Genomic DNA, 23,327 nt, shown 5'->3' with positions numbered 1-23,327 from the left:
TGCCACTCGAGTGAGCATTGGGGTGCTCAGGCACACATCGAGGTCAAAAGCGGCCAGTAGTGATGAGCGAGTGTGCTTGCCACTCGAGTGAGCATTGGGGTGCTCAGGCACACATCGAGGTCAAAAGCGGCCAGTAGTGATGAGCGAGTGTGCTTGCCACTCGAGTGAGCATTGGGGTGCTCAGGCACACATCGAGGTCAAAAGTGGCCAGTAGTGATGAGCGCGCGTGCTTGCCACTCGAGTGAGCATTGGGGTGCTCAGGCACACATCGAGGTCAAAAGCGGCCAGTAGTGATGAGCGAGTGTGCTTGCCACTCGAGTGAGCATTGGGGTACTCAGGCACACATCGAGGTCAAAAGCGGCCAGTAGTGATGAGCGAGTGTGCTTGCCACTCGAGTGAGCATTGGGGTACTCAGGCACACATTGAGGTCAAAAGTGGCCAGTAGTGATGAGCGCGCGTGCTTGCCACTCGCATGAGCATTGGGGTTCTCAGGCACGCATCAAGGTCAAGTGTCCAGTAGTGATGAGTGAGTGTGCTCGCCACTCGAGTGATCATCAGGGTGCTCAGGCACGCATCGAGTTCAAAAGTGGCCAGTAGTGATGAGCGAGCGTGCTCGCCACTCGAGTGAGCATTGGGATGCTCAGGCACGCATCGAGTTCAAAAGTGGCCAGTAGTGATGAGCGAGCGTGCTCGCCACTCGAGTGATCATCAGGGTGCTCAGGGACGCATCGAGGTCAAAAGTGGCCAGTAGTGATGAGCGAGCATGCTTGCCACTCGAGTGATCATCAGGGTGCTCAGGCACGCATTGTGATGGGGATTGCCAATCCCTGGCAATCCCTGCATGTTTATTGGCTGTGTAACAGCCGCGAAACATGCGGTTCGGGGACTCCAGCATGGCGCTCAAGCACCAGCGATACTCAATGTGTACCCGAGCACCCCGATGCTCACTTGAGTGGCGAGTAAGCTCCCTCCTCACTAGTGGCCAGTATTTGCTTTAATTTGGTTCCCGCTGTTCCCCAGTTTTTTAAGCTGCTCTGCACGATCTACCTGTGAGCCACGCTCTCTTGGTAAAGACCACAAAAATTAGCACTAAATAAAAAGGTCTATATCTCTACAACCATATGGTGGGTTAAAAAGAAACGTAACAAAACATACTGGGAGAAACGGGTATAAAATTAGAGCAAAAACTGCCTACTGGTGACCGGTCCTGTAAGACACTCATTAGGAGGGCATTGAAGAAAACATGGCCGATCCTGACCCCAGCAGCAGTCTTTCCTTTCTCCTATGGAGCTGTACATTACAGGCAGGTTTGGGATTGTTAAGTTCGCAGTCTTGTGATTGGATAAAAATGAGGTGACGTTTTCTGGAGCGCGAGGCTGGATCAGGTATACAGTCAATCACTTTTCTTTACTACAGTCATCTCTTGTGAAAGGTCACATTCTGGAGGACTGTCTGCACATCCGCTCAATAATAAGCTGGGATCACAATCGCATCTCCTCATGGGTCATGAAGTTAGTGCATTGTGTTGCTTTCTAGGAAATCTTCAGAATTGCATTTGCTGCTGAGTATTGGAAGCCTGGAGATAATATACAGAAATGTGTGTACAGGAATGCAGTAGGTCATGTGGGTGCATTAAAGGGGCACTTCACACCTACTGTCCAGCTATGTATGTGCTGGTGGTTGGCGTAACTAGCCAGTGCCATCCATTGGGAAAATGACAAGCAATACACCCTCGTAGATACAATACCCTTGACCCCTATGGAGGCAGAAGTCATAACTAATCCATTTTACTAGCAATGTGAGTAATTTAATTACTAAAGTGAATTTGATGAGGCTGGTGTACTGGCTATGAAAGTCCGTGTCAGAATGGCTGTATAATCTTTTTGTGAGGAGCATCTGGACTGAAAATGGTCATGTTAATATCAGGATTGTACAGCCATTTTGACGTGGATTTTCAGAGTAAGTACACCAGCCTCATTAAGTGGTTATGTAATAATGTGTTCTGAAATCTGGTGACCCATCCATCAATATGTATTTTTTTACCTAGTGTAAATGGCGCTATTCTAGATCTCTTTTGTTCTTGCATATCTATGTCTTCTAGACCTGGCCCTCTCTACCCGGTCTGTAAATCTAGTCTTTTTAGCCAAGTGGGCGTGATGCTAGAGAAGACTCCAACTGTTCACTATGGGACTTTACAGAACCTCACCCACTTGGCTAAAAATGCTAGATTTATATACCGGGAAGAAGGGGTGATGGCTCAAGAAGGGAGAGGAGAGGGAACAAAAAACACGCCAGATTCAAGAGAACAGCGGCAGGTAAAAAAATGACTTATCAATGGCAGGTGACGGGTTCTCTTTAAAAAGAAACGTTTCCTGTTCCAAGATTGCAGCAAATGAAGGATGTCATGTTTAGTATCTATAATTTATACATCTAAAAATCTATAGAGAAGAACAACTTGGACTATATCCTGACCAGCAGAATGGGAGTAGTAGTAAGGCGTAGACACTCCTCCATTTCTTCTATTCCGAGAAAATCCCTGTGCAGTTTGGAGAAGGTCTCCCCCTGTCATGTACATTGGGCTGAAAGCAGACACCCTCGCTGGAGGAAACTGAGTCATTCCACCATCCACCTCCAGACGTGAAGAGGGCGCAGCATGTGATGGGAGCATCATTTGTTTAGAGAGCGGACCGGTTTCTGGCGGGCGTGGCGGTGGCTTACACAACTATTAATTGCCCATTGCATTCCCATGAAGACGCTTGGGTCTCGTTTTATAACACTTATGTCAAGACAGTATTAAACCTAGAAGAGTGGGCTCAGCGAAAGGGACCTCCGAAGTGTCCGGCATATCTAGTTATAAAGGGATCACATATTTATAACACCTAGGCAAGTTTTACCTATTAGGCTGCCGTCACACTAGCAGTATTTGGTCAGTATTTTACCTCAGTATTTGTAAGCCAAAACCAGGAGTGGAACAAATAGAGGAAAAGTATAATAGAAACATATGCACCACTTCTGTATTTGTCATCCACTCCTGGTTTTGGCTTACAAATACTGAGGTAAAATACTGACAAAATACTGATAGTGTGATGGCAGCCTTAGGCTGCAGTCACATATCCGGGTGCAATGTCCATGAGATATAATAATATATATATTTTTTTCTTTTTCTATGTCAGACAGCAGTCGGACACATTGAGCAGAATGGATGTATTCAGATATCTGTCACAATCACAGATCTGAGAGTGAAATCTGTCAGATTCGGAGCGTGTCCTATTTCCATCCATTTATGGAGGATCAGAATCTGTCAGTACAGCAATGGGTCCGTATGCTGTTTGATGAATGAATGAAATCAAACAGGACATGGACATTTCACAAGGATGTCGGAGGCTGGAGACACCCAACTTTTTTTTTTGTTCCAGGTCACATTGAACCATTTCAAAGGGGGTAATAAATCGTAAATCTATGACCATCTGAGACCTTTATGGCATATACTTCTGAGGTGTCCTAAATGTCTGATCTCAGCTCTGGGTTTCCACCTACTGGGAGGACGAGGAGGATGAGGATGCCCTGTGTGACCAGTCAGCACTTTCAGAGATGAGGGGACCGTGCCTCCACGTGGTTCACTCCATTGAAGAATATGCGGGTCATCATGCCCTAACATGTTACAGTTACCACATGTGAAGAACCACATGCACAGACCACGATCTTTGTGCGCTCTCCAACGTTTTACTAGCAGTGGACGCCACAGCATCACACAAGCACTGAGCTCCCTGCAGTCTCCACATTGCAATCTGCTCAGTATCATATCCACGTTTCCTACTTGTTTGCAAACCACCATCTCTAACTCATTTACTCTTTCCAAAGAAGTCAAGGGCCCCATTCTCCATGTATTTCAGCGCCATAGAGATGGCCACACAAAGCTACATTAGTATGTGCTCCAAAAAAAAAAAAGAAAAAAGGGGCCCGCGCACCTTTAGTATTAAATTAATGCATAGGTGCACAAATCCGCTATGTGGCCAATATACTAACATACCCGATGCGTCAGCACACTACGACTAATGAATACATGAACACCTATATTGCTGCAAAACGTTAGAAACGTAAAGGTTCTTTGGGTTTTTTGATCAAAGAATGCCAACCACGCCGAGGTGACCTTTTAATATGGATGGGCCCCATGCCACTAAATGTCTGTCTTCTCTATGTGCCAAACCAGCCTCCTGTGAATGGGGAGTGAGGAGGAAACCAGGTGTAGCGCTCAATCAGCGTTTTCTGTGCGGAATTTTCCGCACCATTAGCACAGCATTTTTTCCCCATTGATTTACATTGTACTGTAAATCACTTGCGGATCTGCAGCGTTTCTGCGTTGAAACACCACTGCGGATCCGCAGGAAATCTGCAACGTGTGCACATACCCTTACATTTTTACTATTGCAGCAATAATGGAGTTTGTGCATTCATTGATCGCAGTGTAGTGACGCATGGTGTATGCATATATTAGTACGTGCCTGTCCTGCGCTTTGCAGCACTCCTCTCTGACATGGAAACTACTAAGACAGGCAAGCATTTCTGTGCCCAGATGGCTAGAGACCACACAGAGTGACACTGAGGGCCACATATGGCCCCTGGGCTTCAGGTTTTTCACCCCTGTTTTAGGTTCTGTTCAGATCCCATCCACGGCATGAAAACCTAGCATGATGTATATCTCCGACAGATGGCTCCCACGTATGCCCCCACGCGGTAGTGTGCTTCCCTTCCCTCGGCAAAAATATATACCACATTGTATGGTGAAGAAACGTTCAATAGGAAAATCACATAATTTGAACTCTAACCTCTAGTCCATACAGTTATTACCTTATTGTAGTGGGAACTATGGAACCGTATTATCAGACTTTCTTTACTATCAGAATCTGGAATAAAGGCATTACTGTAGTGCAGACAGCTGACATGCTTTTACAAATTCCCATAGGCTTAAAGAGGAATATCCACAAACCGTTATCAATGCTTACTCTACATGTTGTGAGTAGTGAGGTAGTGTACGTGGTGACCATGGCTTCCTTCAGACAGGATTTACAGAGCTGACATTTCCCAAACTTGGGAATGTAGTGTAGGCAACAAAAATAGCTGAACGATAATACCATGTCTAGCTGAATGACCAGGATAGTGCTTTTTGGGTGTAAAAAGTGGAATCTCTTTTAAAGGGAGTCTGTCAGCAGGATTTCACCTACCCCCCCCTCCCCACTCCCTAACATTAATTATACGTGCATGCAACATCTGTCACTCCAGCTCTATTCCCCTCCAAATGCTGCCTGCCTCTGCTTAACTTGATAGCCTCTATGCTGTGTGACTTCAGGCAAAGGAACCATCAGTTAGGCAAGAGGAGGTGTTGCTGGTTGGGAAATAGAGCTGGAGTGACAGAGGCTTGAGATCTACCATAGCTCTTCAGCCTCATTTGCATATATATTTAAGCACTGATTTCTCAGTAGCGGAGGAACAGACTGGCCAAGGTATTGCTGGACTTGTCTATGAAAGAGCTTCATGCGCTTATAAATAGTTTCTGGGGTGAAATCCTGTTGACATATTCCCATTAAGTTTCAAACTCCACCTCCAGGCTGTTAAAGACTGCATCGAAACCACATCTGAAAAGCCGCAACCACACCAATTTTACATATTACGCCCGTGAAAACAAGATCACTTAATTTTGCAGGGAAAGGCTGTACTATCGGCCGTTCAGTTTTGCAGGTGAATCGCCTGTTAGGCGCTAACGGGTAATCTGGCGCTGAGAGAATGGCCGTGTCATGTAACACGTTGTGCTGGATCAGGCAGGAGCACACAATGAGACTTCGTTGTGAGACCTTTTCTAGTCCAGTTTAGCGTACACCTCGCCCTCTATGTTCTGTTTGGCCGGCAGAGTCCCCGACAGATCATAGCCCTATACTGCCATTATCTTGTCGGCTGCTTACCAGGTGAATGGAGACGCCTGATGTCAATCTGGAGGCTTTTTTAGCTCTGAGTCTATGTTGCACTAAGGTTTCATCTTCATTATTTAAGGATTAACACAATCTCTGAGTTCTGGCTTCAGGACATCCTGGAGAAGACGGAACGCGTGACTAGGTATTGTCGGGAGTGTTCTGCCATTACAGTGTGTAATTACAGGCCATACTGGAATCATCACCTACTGCTTAACTCCTTCTGTCTCAGACGTTCTTTTGTTCCTCCTTTCTTATTAGCATGTTACTATCATATAGGGTAGTGTTTCCTAAACAGCAGCACACCCAGCTTATGGCTCTAGACTTAGAGGACATGGAGTATCTATACCGTGAAGGGTGCCCCCGTGTGCCAGCCATGCCTTGGCTTTGGTATCAAGTCCTCTCGGTTCTGTGGAAAACTGGTAGAATAAATAAGCAGCAGAAGCGCACAGCCAATTGTTCTTGTGTTTTCTCTCCAGGTGGACAAGTACCTGTACCACATGCGCCTCTCCGATGAGACCCTGTTGGAGGTATCGAATAGATTTGGAAAGGAGATGGAGAAAGGACTCGGGACAGAAACCAATCCCACGGCTTGTGTGAAGATGCTGCCCACATTTGTCCGGTCCACACCAGACGGCACAGGTAGGTAGGGGCAGGGGTGACACTGCTAGAACTTCATGATGGTCTGAGACGTAATGCAAGTGTCTATATTTTAGACCAATTTATTTTCTAAAGCCAGGCTGATAATGGTGTTTGAACAAATTTATGATCCGTTTCTAAAATATCTGTTCCCATAATATCTGACTTTACAAGTGGGAGAAGTATTGGAGGCAGAGTATGGGAGGGGAGGAATCAAGTTTTTCATGAATCGGCATGGGCGTAGAATTCGGGCCATGTTTTTGTCAGCCATGTTGCCGAGTGGAGCGTCTATGTTGGGTTTATTTTAATGACAATCTAATGGATATTTATTTCTGCTACTTGTACAGCTCCAACATATAACACAGCGCTTTACAGACATCATCGCTGTCCCCATTGGGGCTCACCATCTAAGTCCCAATCGGGATCTCTTTGGAGTGTGGGAGGAATCCCACCTAAATATGGGGAGAACATAGAGTAGAAGAAATGAACTTTGCATTCGTTGGAGAGTCAATCAGAAATCCGATGTAGTTTTATTATGGTATATCGGCCATTACGCACTCTGGGGCGATATGCTAACACTATAATAAAACTACTTATGGTTTTCTGATTGCATCTCTTGAAGTGCTGCAGTTCATTTCTTCCACATTTGGGTGGTTTTCCAGGACTAGTGAATGCCGAACCATTATGTTTAAGGGCACAGACACAACGCACATGTAGGTCGTGTCTCAACTGCCCCACAGCAGGCAATGTTGAGAAATCTGCTTTTTTAGATTGCAACATGACTACCTTACTTCTATGGTCTTTTGGGAAACAAGTCCCCCGATTGTGTGGTAGCATTTTTTTTCCTTTCCTTACCCCACTAATTAAACAAATACCCAAACATTTTAATACTGGAGGTGGCCCGTGTTGGATGGATATGAGTCTATGGGTACGTTGGGTGTATGTACCAAGAGCTTTCTTGGGTCATCCGCCCTCCAATATAAACAGTGTGCAGAAAATTCCCTAATTCCAAACAGTAGTGTAGAAAAGCAGAGTATGTCCCCCAAAAATGATCCGGTGGTGAGCGGTTCACCCGGGGAAAGCTCCTTTCCTCTTTCCAGTAACACAATACATTTGTTTGCTCCCTTATAAGATCCCCTTGTGGTTTCCGTCCTCTCTATACTTAGAGCAGTAGACGTGCCACAGCCTGGCATTTTGGCAATTGTGCAAACACGAGAATGTCTTTGGCCAGTGAACCTCTCCCTCGTAGAAACATGTCTTTGTGCTAAAACACTGCAAGGACTGTAGAAGGCAAAGCCCTGGCACGCTGGCACAGCGCATGGCTGCCGCATTGATAACACATCTTGCTATCGCTGCAGGATCGTTTCATTGCCCTTGTGAAGCACAATGGAGCGTCTGTTAAAGCTGTCTAAGCGTGCCCATCCTGTGTAGTGATATTATAGTCAGATATGGAGAGAGCTGTGCAAATATCTGCTCCAAACAGTAAAAATGACACATACTGGGAGACTGCGATTGTAAAAGCAGTATAGAGGGACTATATAGGGAAGCTACACATAGTAATATCCTACATGATGGCACCATTACACATGCTGCCATCGGTATGTCAATGTCTGTCCATGTGAACAACTTGTTTCTGGGAAGACTCCACTCTAATAAACATTACCCAAGATATATGGCAGCACAGGCATGTCACCATTCTCACTAGTAAGGTCAAAAATGCTGGCAAGGTCGTATGTGGACTTATGTAGGGCACAAAGGGGATGTGTCTGCTCTCCTGACATGTCAATTTTTTCCATGAAGTTTTAGTTGTGGTCCTATTGTTATTCCTGCCTAAAATGTATGCATAAACTGACAACTGGGGGTTACCACTTATCACAGGGGGCATGCCCATAAAGTGTGATACTGGCTGCACTGATTGGACAGTGTAAGTGTGCAGTGACTCCCCCCCAAACTTGTAACTCCCAGTTGTCAATTTACTCACAAGTTTATTACACAGAATAAAGCGGACATGTCAGGTGAGCTGATGGAGCCACTTTCAAGGTTTTCTTGAATCCATTGATGGAATCATAGAATGTTAGAGTTGGAAGGGACCTCCTGGGACATCGTGCCCAACCCGCTGCTCAATGCAGGATGCACTAAACCATCTCAGACAGATGTCTGTCCAGCCTCTGTTTGAAGACTTCTATTGAAGGAAACTCACCACCTCTCGTGGCACCCTGTTCCACGCATTCATCACCATCACCGTCAAAAAGTTTTTTTTCTAATATTTAATCTATCTTCTCCCTTTCAGTTTCACTCCATTGCTTCTCGGATTTCCATGTGTAAATGAGAATAATGATGATCCCTCTACACTGTGACATCCCTTCAGATATTTTTAGACAGCTTTTAAGTCTTCCCTTAGCCTTCTTGTTTGAGAGCTAAACATTAAGGCTATGTGCACACGTTCAGGATTTCTTGCAAAAATTTCCTGAGCAAAACCGGACATTTTCTGCAAAGAAATCCGCATGCGTTTTTTTTTGCGTTTTTGACGCTTTTTTTGTGCGTTTTTGACGGAGCTTCCCAATGCATTAAATAGTGGAAAAAGCGCAAAAAATCTGCAAAAGGAATGAATATGCTGCGTTTTTTATCACAATGCGTTTTTTTAGTGGACAAAAATGCATCATGTGCACAAAAATTGCGGAATGCATTCTAAATGATGGGATGCCTAATGTACAGTGGGGCAAAAAAGTATTTAGTCAGTCAGCAATAGTGCAAGTTCCACCACTTAACCCCTTTCTGACATCGGACGTACTATCCCGTCCATGTGGGGTGGGCCCCTATGACCATGGACGCAATAGTACGTCCAGCGCGATCGGCGGCGCTCACGGGGGGAGCGCGGCCGATCGCGGCCGGGTGTCAGCTGCCTATCGCAGCTGACATCCGGCACTATGTGCCAGGAGCGGTCACGGACCGCCCCCGGCACATTAACCCCTGGCACACCGCGATCAAAGATGATCGCGATGTGCCGGCGGTGCAGGGAAGCACCGCGCAGGGAGGGGGCTCCCTGCGGGCTTCCCTGAGCCCCCCGCAGCAACGCGATGTGATCGCGTTGCTGCGAGGGTCTTACCTCCCTCCCTCCCTGCTCGAGCCCCGGATCCAAGATGGCCGCGGATCCGGGTCCTGCAGGGAGGGAGGTGGCTTCACAGCGCCTGCTCAGAGCAGGCACTGTGAAGCCTGCAGTGCTGCATGTCAGATCAGTGATCTGACAGAGTGCTGTGCACACTGTCAGATCACTGATCTGTGATGTCCCCCCCTGGGACAAAGTAAAAAAGTAAAAAAAAAAATTTTCAAATGTGTAAAAAAAAATTAAAAAAAATATTCCAAAATAATGAAAAAAAAAAAAATATTATTCCCATAAATACATTTCTTTATCTAAATAAAAAAAAACCAAACAATAAAAGTACACATATCTAGTATCGCCGCGTCCGTAACGACCCGACTTATAAAACTGGCCCACTAGTTAACCCCTTCAGTAAACACCGTAAGAAAAAAAAAAAAAAAACGAGGCAAAAAACAACGCTTTATTATCATACCCCAGAACAAAAAGTGGAATAACACGCGATCAAAAAGACAGATATAAATAACCATGGTACCGCTGAAAACATCATCTTGTCCCGCAAAAAACGAGCCGCCATACAGCATCATCAGCAAAAAAATAAAAAAGTTATAGTCCTGAGAATAAAGCGATGCCAAAATAATTATTTTTTCTATAAAATAGTTTTTATCGTATAAAAGCGCCAAAACATAAAAAAATGATATAAATGAGGTGTCGCTGTAATCGTACTGACCCGAAGAATAAAACTGCTTTATCAATTTTACCAAACGCGGAACGGTATAAACGCCTCCCCCAAAAGAAATTCATGAATAGCTGGTTTTTGGTCATTCTGCCTCACAAAAATCGGAATAAAAAGCGATCAAAAAATGTCACGTTCCCAAAAATGTTACCAATAAAAACGTCAACTCGTCCCGCAAAAAACAAGACCTCACATGACTCTGTGGACCAAAATATAGAAAAATTATAGCTCTCAAAATGTGGTAACGCAAAAAATATTTTTTGCAATAAAAAGCGTCTTTCAGTGTGTGACGGCTGCCAATCATAAAAATCCGCTAAAAAACCCGCTATAAAAGTAAATCAAACCCCCCTTCATCACCCCCTTAGTTAGGGAAAAATTAAAAAAATGTATTTATTTCCATTTTCCCATTAGGGTTAGGGCTAGGGTTAGGGCTAGGGTTAGGGCTAGGGCTAGGGCTAGGGCTAGGGTTAGGGCTAGGGTTAGGGCTAGGGTTAGGGCTAGGGTTAGGGCTAGGGTTAGGGCTAGGGTTAGGGCTAGGGCTAGGGTTAGGATTAGGGTTAGGGCTAGGGCTACAGTTTGGGTTGGGGCTAAAGTTACAGTTAGGGTTTAGATTACATTTACGGTTGGGAATAGGGTTGGGATTAGGGTTAGGGGTGTGTCTGGGTTAGAGGTGTGGTTAGGGTTACTGTTGGGATTAGGGTTAGGGATGTGTTTGGATTAGGGTTTCAGTTATAATTGGGGAGTTTCCACTGTTTCGGCACATCAGCGGCTCTCCAAACGCGACATGGCGTCCGATCTCAATTCCAGCCAATTCTGCGTTGAAAAAGTAAAACAGTGCTTCTTCCCTTCCGAGCTCTCCCGTGTGCCCAAACAGGGGTTTACCCCAACATATGGGGTATCAGCGTACTCAGGACAAATAGGACAACAACTTTTCGGGTCCAATTTCTCCTGTTACCCTTGGGAAAATACAAAACTCGGGGCTAAAACATATTTTTTGTGGGAAAAAAAAAGATTTTTTATTTTCACGGCTCTGCGTTATAAACTGTAGTGAAACACTTGGGGGTTCAAAGTTCTCACAACACATCTAGATTAGTTCCCTGGGGGGTCTAGTTTCCAATATGGGGTCACTTGTGGGGGGTTTCTATTGTTTAGGTACATTAGGGGTTCTGCAAACGCAATGTGACGTCTGCAGACCATTCCATCTAAGTCTGCATTCCAAATGGCGCTCCTTCCCTTCCGAGCTCTGCCATGCGCTCAAACGGTGGTTTACCCCAACATACGGGGTATCAGCGTACTCAGGACAAATTGGACAACAACTTTTGGGGTCGAATTTCTCCTCTTACCCTCGGGAAAATACAAAACTGGGGGCTAAAAAATAATTTTGGGGGGAAAGATTTTTTTTTTTTAATTTTCACGGCTCTGCGTTACAAACTGTAGTGAAACACTTGGGGGTTCAAAGCTATCACAACACATCTAGATGAGTTCCTTAGGGAGTCTAGTTTCCAAAATGGTGTCACTTGTGGGAGGTTTCTACTGTTTAGGTACATTAGGGGCTCTGCAAATGCAATGTGACACCTGCAGACCATTCCATCTAAGTCTGCATTCAAATGGCACTCCTTCCCTTCTGAGCCCTCCCGTGTGCCCAAACAGTGGTTCCCCCCACATATGGTGTATCATCGCACTCAGGACAAATTGGGCAACAAATTTTGGGGTCCAATTTCTCCTTTTACCCTCAGGAAAATACAAAACTGGGGGCTAAAAAAATAATTTTTGTGGGAAAAAAATTTTGTTTTATTTTTACGGCTCTGCATTATAAACTTCTGTGAAGCACTTGGTGGGTCAAAGTGCTCACCACACCTCTAGATAAGTTCCTTAGGGGGTCTACTTTCCAAAATGGTGTCATTTGTGGGGGGTTTCAATGTTTAGGCACATCAGTGGCTCTTCAAACGCAACATGGCGTTCTATCTCAATTCCTGTCAATTTTGCTTTGAAAAGTCAAACGGCGCTCCTTCCCTTCCGAGCTCTCCCATCCGCCCAAACAGTGGTTTACCCCCACATATGGAGTATCAGCGCACTCAGGATAAATTGTACAACAACTTTTGGGGTCCAATTTCTTCTCTTACCCTTGGGAAAATAAAAAATTGGGGGCGAAAAGATAATTTTTGTGAAAAAATATGATTTTTTATTTTTACGGTTCTACATTATAAACTTCTGTGAAGCACTTGGTGGGTCAAAGTGCTCACCACACCTCTAGATAAGTTCCTTAGGGGGTCTACTTTCCAAAATGGTGTCACTTGTGGGGGGTTTCAATGTTTAGCCACATCAGGGGCTCTCCAAACGAAACATGGCGTCCCATCTCAATTCCAGTCAATTTTGCATTGAAAAGTCAAATGGCACTCCTTCGCTTCCGAGCTCTGCCATGCGCCCAAACAGTGGTTTACCCCCACATGTGGGGTATTGGCATACTCAGGACAAATTGTACAACAATGTTTGGGGTCCATTTTCTCCTGTTACCCTTGGTAAAATAAAACAAATTGGAGCTGAATTAAATTTTTTTTGAAAAAAAGTTAAATGTTCATTTTTATTTAAACATTCAAAAAATTCCTGTGAAGCACCAGAAGGGTTAATAAACTTCTTGAATATGGTTTTGAGCACCTTGAGGGGTGTAGTTTTTAGAATGGTGTCACACTTGGGTATTTTCTATCATATAGACCCCTCAAAATGACTTCAAATGAGATGTGGTCCCTAAAATAAAATGGTGTTGTAGAAATGAGAAATTGCTGGTCAACTTTTAACCCTTATAACTCCCTAACAAAAAAAAATTTTGGTTCCAAAATTGTGCTGATGTAAAGTAGACATGTGGGAAATGTTACTTTTTAAGTATTTTGTGTGACATATCTCTGTGATTTAATTGCATAAAAATTAAAAGTTGGAAAATTGCAAAATTTTCATAATTTTCGCCAAATTTCCGTTTTTTTCACAAATAAACGCAGGTACTATCAAAGAATTTTTACCATTGTCATGAAGTACAATATGTCACGAGAAAACAATGTTAGAATCACCAGGATCCATTGAAGCGTTCCAGAGTTATAACCTCATAAAGGGACAGTGGTCAGAATTGTAAAAATTGGCCCGGTCATTAACGTGCAAACCACCCTTGGGGGTAAAGGGGTTAAAAAGATGAGAGGCGTCTGTAATTTACATCATAGGTAGACCTCAACTATGGGAGACAAACTGAGAAAAAAAAATCCAGAAAATCACATTGTCTGGTTTTTTTAACATTTTATTTGCATATTATGGTGGAAAATAAGTATTTGGTCAGAAACAAAATTTCATCCCAATACTTTGTAATATATCCTTTGTTGGCAATGACAGAGGTCAAACGTTTTCTGTAAGTCTTCACAAGGTTGCCACACACTGTTGTTGGTATGTTGGCCCATTCCTCCATGCAGATCTCCTCTAGAGCAGTGATGTTTTTGGCTTTTCGCTTGGCAACACAGACTTTCAACTCCCTCCAAAGGTTTTCTATAGGGTTGAGATCTGGAGACTGGCTAGGCCACTCCAGGACCTTGAAATGCTTCTTACGAAGCCACTCCTTCGTTGCCCTGGCGGTGTGCTTTGGATCATTGCCATGTTGAAAGACCCAGCCACGTTTCATCTTCAATGCCCTTGCTGATGGATGGAGGTTTGTACTCAAAATCTCACGATACATGGCCCCATTCATTCTTTCATGTACCCGGATCAGTCGTCCTGGCCCCTTTGCAGAGAAACAGCCCCAAAGCATGATGTTTCCACCACCATGCTTTACAGTAGGTATGGTGTTTGATGGATGCAACTCAGTATTCTTTTTCCTCCAAACACGGCAAGTTGTGTTTCTACCAAACAGTTCCAGTTTGGTTTCATCAGACCATAGGACATTCTCCCAAAACTCCTCTGGATCATCCAAATGCTCTCTAGCAAACTTCAGACGGGCCCAGACATGTACTGGCTTAAGCAGTGGGACACGTCTGGCTCTGCAGGATCTGAGTCCATGGTGGCGTAGTGTGTTACTTATGGTAGGCCTTGTTACATTGGTCCCAGCTCTCTGCAGTTCATTCACTAGGTCCCCCCGCGTGGTTCTGGGATTTTTGCTCACCATTCTTGTGATCATTCTGACGCCACGGGGTGGGATTTTGCGTGGAGCCCCAGATCGAGGGAGATTATCAGTGGTCTTGTATGTCTTCCATTTTCTAATTATTGCTCCCACTGTTGATTTCTTCACTCCAAGCTGGTTGGCTATTGCAGATTCAGTCTTCCCAGCCTGGTGCAGGGCTACAATTTTGTTTCTGGTGTCCTTTGACAGCTCTTTGGTCTTCACCATAGTGGAGTTTGGAGTCAGACTGTTTGAGGGTGTGCACAGGTGTCTTTTTATACTGATAACAAGTTTAAACAGGTGCCATTACTACAGGTAATGAGTGGAGGAAAGAGGAGACTCTTAAAGAAGAAGTTACAGGTCTGTGAGAGCCAGAAATCTTGATTGTTTGTTTCTGACCAAATACTTATTTTCCACCATAAAATGCAAAAAAAATGATAAAAAAACAGACAAGGTGATTTTCTGGATTTTTTTTTTCTCAGTTTGTCTCTCATAGTTGAGGTCTACCTATGATGTAAATTACAGACGCCTCTCATCTTTTTAAGTGGTGGAACTTGCACTATTGCTGACTGACTAAATACTTTTTTGCCCCACTGTATGCTTTTGATATGCGTTTTTATAGCATTCTTATAGCGAAAAAACGTGAAAAAAACGCAACGTTTGCACACAGCCTAACAGGTTCTTTAACCGTTCCACGTAGGACATACTTTACAGTCCGCTCACCATTCTGGTCACTCTTCTATGAACTTGCTCCAGTTTGTTGATGTCTTTTTGAAAATGTGGTGCCCAAAACGGGACACAAAATTCCAGATGAGGTCTGACCTCACGTGATGTAAACTCTATGCTTCTCTTAATACATCCTAGAACTGTGTTTGGCTTTTTTGCAGCTGCATCACACTGTTGACTCCTGTGCAGTCTATAATCTATTAGTAGTTATATAGAAAATGTTCAGCACAGCCAAAAGGAGGAGGTGCACGGTCATAGGTTCCCAAGCCTTTATGTAAAATGCGAGTGACTAGCACACTCCAAAAGTGTTGTGATGCAAAGTGGGGGTTTTATTTACATACAGTATTCACAAACGTTTCGGTCGTTACTGGACCTTCATCGTGCTTCCTGTTGCTGATGAGGCGGATAGTGCATACCTTGTGGCCCCTGCTTCATTCAGCAGTTTGTGCCTACCCCTTGAGCACTATTTTGCAGCCCATAAAGGCGGTACATACCACGTGCCTCCTGCTTCATTCCGCAGATAGTGTCAGTCCGTGACACACTACCCTATCTCAGTAGCTTGTTTCTACCTCATGCGCACTATTTTGCAGCCCATACTAGCAGTACATTCCGCGTGGCTCCTGCTCCATCCAGCAGTTAGTGTCACTTGTGACACACCATTGTATCTCTGCGGCTTGTGCCTACCCCCGAGACCTATATGTCTTCAGGCTTCTTATTGCACACTGATGAAGGTCCAGTAAGGACCGAAACGTTTGTGAATACTGTATGTAAATAAAACCCCCACTTTGCATCACAACACTTTTGGAGTGTGCTAGTCACTTGCATTTTATGATCTATTAGTATACCCAAGTCTTTTTCACACGTGCTGTTCCTCCAATTCTGTAGAGCATTCTGTAGATCTAATTTTCGTTTCTCTTGACTAGGTGAAGAATCTTGCATTTAACCCTGTTAAATGCCATTCTATTAGTCGCTCCCCATTGTTCAAGCTTATCTAGATCCTTCTGAATCCTTTCTCTGTCTTCTCTAGTATTAGCTATCCCTCCTAGCTTTGCATTGTCTGCAAATTTGATTAGTGTACCTTCCGTTCTCTTATCTAGATCATTTTATAAAAATGTTGAACTGGTGCCAGGACAAATCCTTGTGGTACCCCACTTGAAATAATTTTCCAATTGGATGTGCAACCATTCTTTGAGTATGATCACTTATGAATCCACTTAACTATATTCTTCTCAATCCCATCCTTGGTCATTTTTTTTCAATAAGGATGGTGTGAGATACTTTATCAAATGCTTTTCTAAAGTTGAGATATACTATATCTACCGTATTTCCATGATCCACCCAGTCAGTGATTCCATGATAGAAGTAAATTAGATTAGGCTGGCATAACTTGTTTGCTACAACCCATGCTGGCTCTGGCTAATTACTGTATTCTTATCCAAGTACTTACGTACATGTTGTTTAATGATGTGAACCTGTGCAGTGACTTCCCAAACCTCCCTATCCTGGCATTAATCAGCAGCAATATGGGGGCTCCTCACTTATCGAAGCTCCTCATGTTAATATTTGCCATTACGAAACATTATTTTGGGGAACGTTTTGCTGAATTCAGCTTTCTGCAGATTGCTGCTGGATTCAGAGCAGTTCTAAGTGACACATACGAGCATTTGTGTGGTAGGAACAGCCATGTATCCTGTCCACAGCTGTGCACATAGAGTAATAGCTCAGGGTATTGGCTTCTATTGTATTCACACAGGTTGGGCACCCATTGTTTAAATATATCAGGCCAGTGTCATGTAAGAAAGGTCACTGCTGTCATGCAAGCGAGATGTCAGCCCATCAGGACAATAGTTACATCAGAACAGGGTGGAAAAGTGCACGGAGCAACAAATGTAAATCCTGTGATTGCTGTGTGCGCAGACCTTATAAGATACCTCTAATATCTGAAGTGTTACAAGATCCTTTGGGCTCCATTTAATATAAGTAGAAAATAAGATTATGATCCAGAAGAAATATTAACAAGACTGATTCACTTCATATCAAAAGTAGTAAAAGTAAGCATCATGGCTCTTGTCTGCCTAGAGCAGAGTTTCCCCAGACTTCTGTCCTCACGGCTCCACAGGTCATGTTTTCAGGATTTCCTTAGTATTGCACAGGTGGTGGAAGTATCATCAAGGCGACAGCGATTCTCTCACCTGGGCAATAGTATGGAAATCCTGAAAACATGGCCTGCTGAGGGCTGTGAGGACTGGAGTTAGGGAAACGCTGGCCTAGAGGAGACTATTCTGATGGGTCACACATGGACATCAGCACCACATGTGGATCTCCTCTATATGATACTATCAGCCATTGAGCCTTGTGTATATACACTAGGGCAGGCACAAAGTGGCAGCAGTGCCCATCACAACCAATTGAGTCTCACCTGTCACATCCTGGATCTGAACTGTTATTAGCGGCTGTCATATTACTGGAGGAGACCAGGATAATCGTGAGACGTCAGAACAGAATATTAGACTCTACCCAAGGACAATTGTGGTCGGGCCAAACGTGGATATTAGCCAAACCCTCCAATTATGGCGACACCGGATGTTCTAAGGACAACAGGTGTCAGAGGAAAGGCGCATCAGGCATGTTGGATTACATCTGCCTGGTCCTTTTTGGTTCTCCAAGAAAAATGATTTCGGGACACAGTCATTGGGATTTCGATCCAGTTTGCCTAATGTTGAGAATTTAAAAAAATGCTATGTCCCTCTAGACAGATACTCGGTGCACACACCCTGTACGAGGCAGGGGCCCGAGGGCTGGATTATACGAGTTTTTATAGTGAGACTGCAGCAAACTAATAGCAAAGCCAAGATGGTGACGTATACTTGATATGCAAGAAATTCCAGTCAAGCCCCTACCGAGCAGTGTTATTAACAGGACCTGCTGCTAAATACAGCCATTATAGGTTTTTTTTTTATTTCATTGCTCCTCTAGTAATAAATGAAGACGTTGGCACCTTGTGTGGTGTAACCTTCCCCTAATGGGTGTACCATGCTCGCCCCTATACCAGTCTCCAACTAATCCACATGGCTTATGTTACGCAATGTTTTCTAATATATGGACGTGGGCTGAATGTTATAAAGGAGTAATCTGGATAAATTCCTAGAAAGCGGCTGTTTCCCATCATTTGTCAGGCAGAAATCATCGCCTCACTGACGGAGGAAAGAGGTGGCGCAGTTGTAGGTTTTTTTTTTCTTTCTCGCTTTTCATTTTGATACCTTTGACGTAGATCTGTCTGGTGCGATCGACATTGTTGTTTTCACACAGCAACCTGGCTTTAAATGGGTTAAATCCGTCGGCATCCTTTTGGTTTGTGCTGCCATGTGATTGCAGGAGCACAATGGTGTAATCCTACATATTACTGCCAGCGCAGCAGAACCACTGCCTGGGATGGAGAGCTGGGGTCATTCCAGGGCGTCTACGCTCATCCTAGGCCGTGCCAAGCAGATTCACCAGGGTCGCACTACGGGAGACGCTGATCCATGTTTATCCCAGCAGGTTGCATGGTCCCCTGAAGTCCGTGTGCACCATTATGGGGTCCTCCGAGACGAAGAATATGGGCCCTTCAGTGCCACTCTTGAAAGATTGGATGGCACGGCCAGCTTTCTTCTTAGAGGACAGCTAGTTATAATTTTACCTATACCACCGTCGTGTTCTCCCCAAAATTTCTGCTGTGTATTTCTAGACTGAACTGCCCCAGATCCTCATGTCATCCAGTGGGGCTAATCCGCGGCTTTTCCATACAGATCATCCTAAAAAGTAGCACACACTGGGGTTTTCCTGTTACATTGCATGAGTTCCAACAAGCTGGCTGATGGATTAGTTTACTTAATGGAGGCTACAGAAGGAAACCATGCAAAAATTTCAATGAAACACAATTGAAAAACTGATATTTTTTTAGTCCCAATGACATGCAGTAAGAAAAAAAACAAACAAAATAAAATTGGAATTTGGTGCAGAATCTGCACTAACATCCGTCATATCCCATCCATGCTGACGTTTCCTAAGTGGTGTTGCTATTCCTCGGTTATGATGGGACTATTCCCAGCTCCAGGCCTAGAGACTGGTTAGATCCTTTCTGAGCTGTCGTTTTTGTAGTGCCTGTATAATGTGTCGGATGACATACTCCCTTAAATAACCAGAATTATTGTCATTTTCCATACATCAATCATTATTACTGAATATCCCAATTATCTCCAGACCCTGAAGACACATTTCCACCAGTGACCTGACTGTAGATGTCCATGAAAGAGATAAGACAATGTGGATGTAGGCGCCTTCCTGTTCCTACATCTTCATTGTACTTGTATGATTAGTCCTGGAAATGTCCGTGTATTCTCTTCAATTAGTCACTTCCCTACTGTAATCTGGACCATAGAATTGTATCTTTTGTCTTAATGGAGAGGCGACTAATAAGCTCTTTGGATTACATACATTTCCTGTATTCTTTGTCTTGTATAGAAAATGGAGATTTTCTGGCTTTGGACTTGGGAGGAACGAATTTTCGAGTCCTTCGGGTGAAAGTTTCTGATAATGGAATGAAGAAGGTGGAAATGGAGAACCAGATATATGCCATCCCGGAAGACCTGATGAGGGGCAGCGGAGGACTGGTAAGAGCGCAGACAGGAGGGCCTGAACAAGAGCCTCTCTGAGAAGACCATTGTTACAGAAGACCATTCTTAAAACCTTGTTCTGGCAAACTCTCTCTCTCGATGTAACACAGGGCATAAAGTGGCGCGACTGCGAGTAGGACTGTCTGACTGCCGTCTGTCCACCACACAGTGCTTATTGGAATTTTTTCATGTGGCAATTCATGGATTTAATTTGCCCAGGAGTTTTATTTTTTCGGCATGTAATTTTGCATGGCCGTATATAGTGCACAGGTCGTGTTTAGGTCTTCACTTTGCACCCTTTTCCCATGTGTTATTATACAACAGGTGACATGACGGAGGGGAGTCATGCTGAATGTAGCCAAAGTCCAGAATGTGCCCCCTCAGCACCGCCGGCTGCACGCTGCCCCCCGTCACACACAAGTGTCGTTTTTCTGCCAATGAGTGATTTCCAGAATAATAACACAACTGCCCGAATACAATAACTCACACAATGCCGGCTCCTATCTGCCCGGCTCCTGCCATCTTTAATGCTGTGAATCACTTTGACGTGTTTTTTTGGGGGATTGGACAAAGAAAACTGTGCTGCCGGCCGCGACTGACTGTCTATTATAGTCAGGGGGCTTTTTATCAGATATTATGTGCCCGGCAGTAATGGGAATCTGTGACTGGCCAATGTTGTGGTAGCCACGTGGCACATTGTGGACTCTGTAGCACTAAGGGCTAGTGCACACTACCGAATTTCTCGGGCAAGTGCTATCTGTGGTTTTCATGGCTAGCACTCTTGCCTATGATAATCTGTGAGCCTGTACATATGTCCGATATTATTTTTTGTCTTTTTTTTCACGGACGGAGTGGTCCGATTTTGATCAGCGTGTTGGCAATGCAAGTCTACGGGTCCATAAAAAAAACTCGGATGTCATCCAAGTGCTGTCAGTCCACACTGACCGAATGGAGAAAGTGGGAGAAACTTTTTGTTTTTTTTTCTTCTTTCCAAGTCTGAGAAAAACTGATCAAAAAATCTGATTTTGACGGTTTTGGAGACATCATTCTTGTGAACCTACCCTACCACTGGTTCCACACAGCCAACATTCATGATTTTCGGTACAGACCACGATCTCTGGAGATTGTGGTCTTGATTTGGATCATGAATCTGTGAGCCAGTCTATTTGGGGTTTTCTCAGGGTAACATTCGGCACGATAGATTGGTCTCCGCTACTTCTTATATCATGTTCCTTCTCCAATTCCAGCTGTTTGACCACATTGCTGAATGTCTGGCCAACTTCATGGACAAGCTGCACATCAAAGACAAGACGTTGCCCTTGGGATTCACCTTCTCGTTCCCCTGCCTCCAGAATAAACTGGACGAGGTGAGTGGCAGACAGTCCAGTATGATTGAATTTTCCAGGTTTCTTAGATCATTATCAGGACACCAGAGCTTTTATATTAAAAGCTACGGACAGACGGAGCCTGCTGGGGGACACACCACTATACACACTAAGGTCTAGGCTAATCTGCACTACGGCCGCTAGGGGCAGCTCAATGGCCGTCATTGGTGGCCTACAAAAATGTATTTTCTCCTTTTGAATGATCCTTGTTTGTTAGAAGAAAGTAGTCTCCATACATAAGCAGATGTCAAGGCGTCCTGGTGCTGCAGGCGGACAATGGCCTGTTGGGGAACTTTTAGCATTACAGCGCCACCACAGGACAAAGTAAAACATTGCATGATGCCCATCGGGCAGTCCTTCTAATACAAGGCTCTTCGTAGCTGCTCTGGATAATTGGGGACCCCTCAGATTAGAGCGTATTTGTGTAGGTAGTTTGATTTTCTTCATTATGGCAATTACAGATTTATAAATCCCGAATATGGGGTTCTTGTTCCCCCAATATGGTAAGCCCTGGGGTTTTCGATATGGCATCTGACATTTTCACAAGTTTTTCCAGCAGAACATGTTATAGTCGCTCCATTTAATCTCTCTGCAGAGCATCTTGGTGAACTGGACTAAAGGCTTCAAGGCGTCCGGTGTGGAAGGAACAGATGTGGTCACTCTGCTAAGAAAGGCTATTAAGAAACGTGGGGTAAGCGGGAGCTCCATTGTGCCCAGCCTGGGCTATAATAGCTGTCTTCTGCCTGTTATGGCGGTGAATTCTGGAATAATCTGATTTATAACGCAGACTGAGATGGGAAACTGCATACGACTGTGGCCAAGCTGCCCGTCCCCTCTGCCGTCAATGCAATCACCAATCCAGGGCTATCCGGGGAATGAATGCAGGCCGGCGTGTATGTGCGTGTCTGTGGGACTGACGGAGATAATGCTTGGCTGTCTCCAGCAGTCCCACAGACTCTGAATGGGGTGGCAAGGCCAATGCTTGTATCCTTGCTTTAGTCGTAATGAAGGCCCTATGCCCCTTTATTGGTGGAGGTCCCAGGTTTGGGACCCCTGAGATCAGAGACTTCGCCTGTCCTACAGGCAGGTGCTGAGATGTACATGTAGGACATTCCCTATAAATGGGGCTGTGATGCAGCTCCTGGGCAATGTGGTGGAATTCTTCCATCATCCACACTTTCCTTACACAATCGCCTCCATGTTAATCAGATGTTGTAACCATAGATTCAGTTCAGTGCGCTCGAATACCTTGATTTCTTATATATGAAATGGTTTCAAGGGAATCTGTCACCAAGTTGTTGCTATATAATCTGAGAGCAGCAGATGTTGGGGTAGAGACCATGATTCCAGCAATGTGTCACTATCTGGTCTGCGTGCTGTCATTTTGATGCAATCACAGTTTTCTCTGCTGCAGAGCTTGATTGCTGAGCTCTGTATAACCCCGCCCACAGCACTGATTGGCAGATTTCTGTCAGTCAGTGGAGGAGGCGTGGTTACACAGAGCATCTGACCAGGCACCTAGTCCCATAGTGATAATCTCCTGCTGATAAAACACTCATTTTATTGAAACTATAGCACACAGCCTAGTAAGTGACATCACTGGACTCAGGTTCTCAGCCCCTGCCTCATGTTACTTTCAGATTACATGGCAAAAACCTTATGACAGATTATCTTTGATGGGTAAAGTTGCAAAGAGATTGTACAAACAAGCAACTTTGCAATTTTACATCTCATTATAAATCCTTTCCATTCTCAACGTTGGAGTTTTTAATTCTATAGCGTATTGCTCATTGCCCAGGTTATGGGCCGCTGATGCAGTTTGAAGTGGCCAGCCTCCTGTGCGGAGTGCATTGCTTACGAGCTCTTTGCTGTACATCTTTCCAGTGCTGTAGCTGGCCGGATCCCTGGCGCTGTAGCTGGCCGGATCCCTGGCGCTGTAGCTGGCCGGATCCCTGGCGCTGTAGCTGGCCGGATCCCTGGCGCTGTAGCTGGCC

The 23,327-nt window shown here is 44.5% G+C and overlaps 1 protein-coding gene across 1 annotated transcript in view; it reads left to right on the top strand.

The window, feature by feature from the left end:
- Window positions 1–23,327, top strand: part of LOC138676865 (hexokinase-2) — a 52,136-nt gene that overhangs the window by 5,346 nt on the left and 23,463 nt on the right. Inside the window, exons 2-5 of the mRNA XM_069766529.1 lie at window positions 6,443–6,605; window positions 19,797–19,945; window positions 21,196–21,315; window positions 21,929–22,024. Of these exons, the coding sequence (XP_069622630.1) occupies window positions 6,443–6,605; window positions 19,797–19,945; window positions 21,196–21,315; window positions 21,929–22,024 (528 nt within the window). The remainder of the gene's footprint in view (window positions 1–6,442; window positions 6,606–19,796; window positions 19,946–21,195; window positions 21,316–21,928; window positions 22,025–23,327) is intronic.

Source organism: Ranitomeya imitator, chromosome 4 (assembly GCF_032444005.1).
Source record: "Ranitomeya imitator isolate aRanImi1 chromosome 4, aRanImi1.pri, whole genome shotgun sequence".
NCBI lineage: Eukaryota > Metazoa > Chordata > Amphibia > Anura > Dendrobatidae > Ranitomeya > Ranitomeya imitator.
This window is presented reverse-complemented; position numbering and strand designations above follow the sequence as displayed.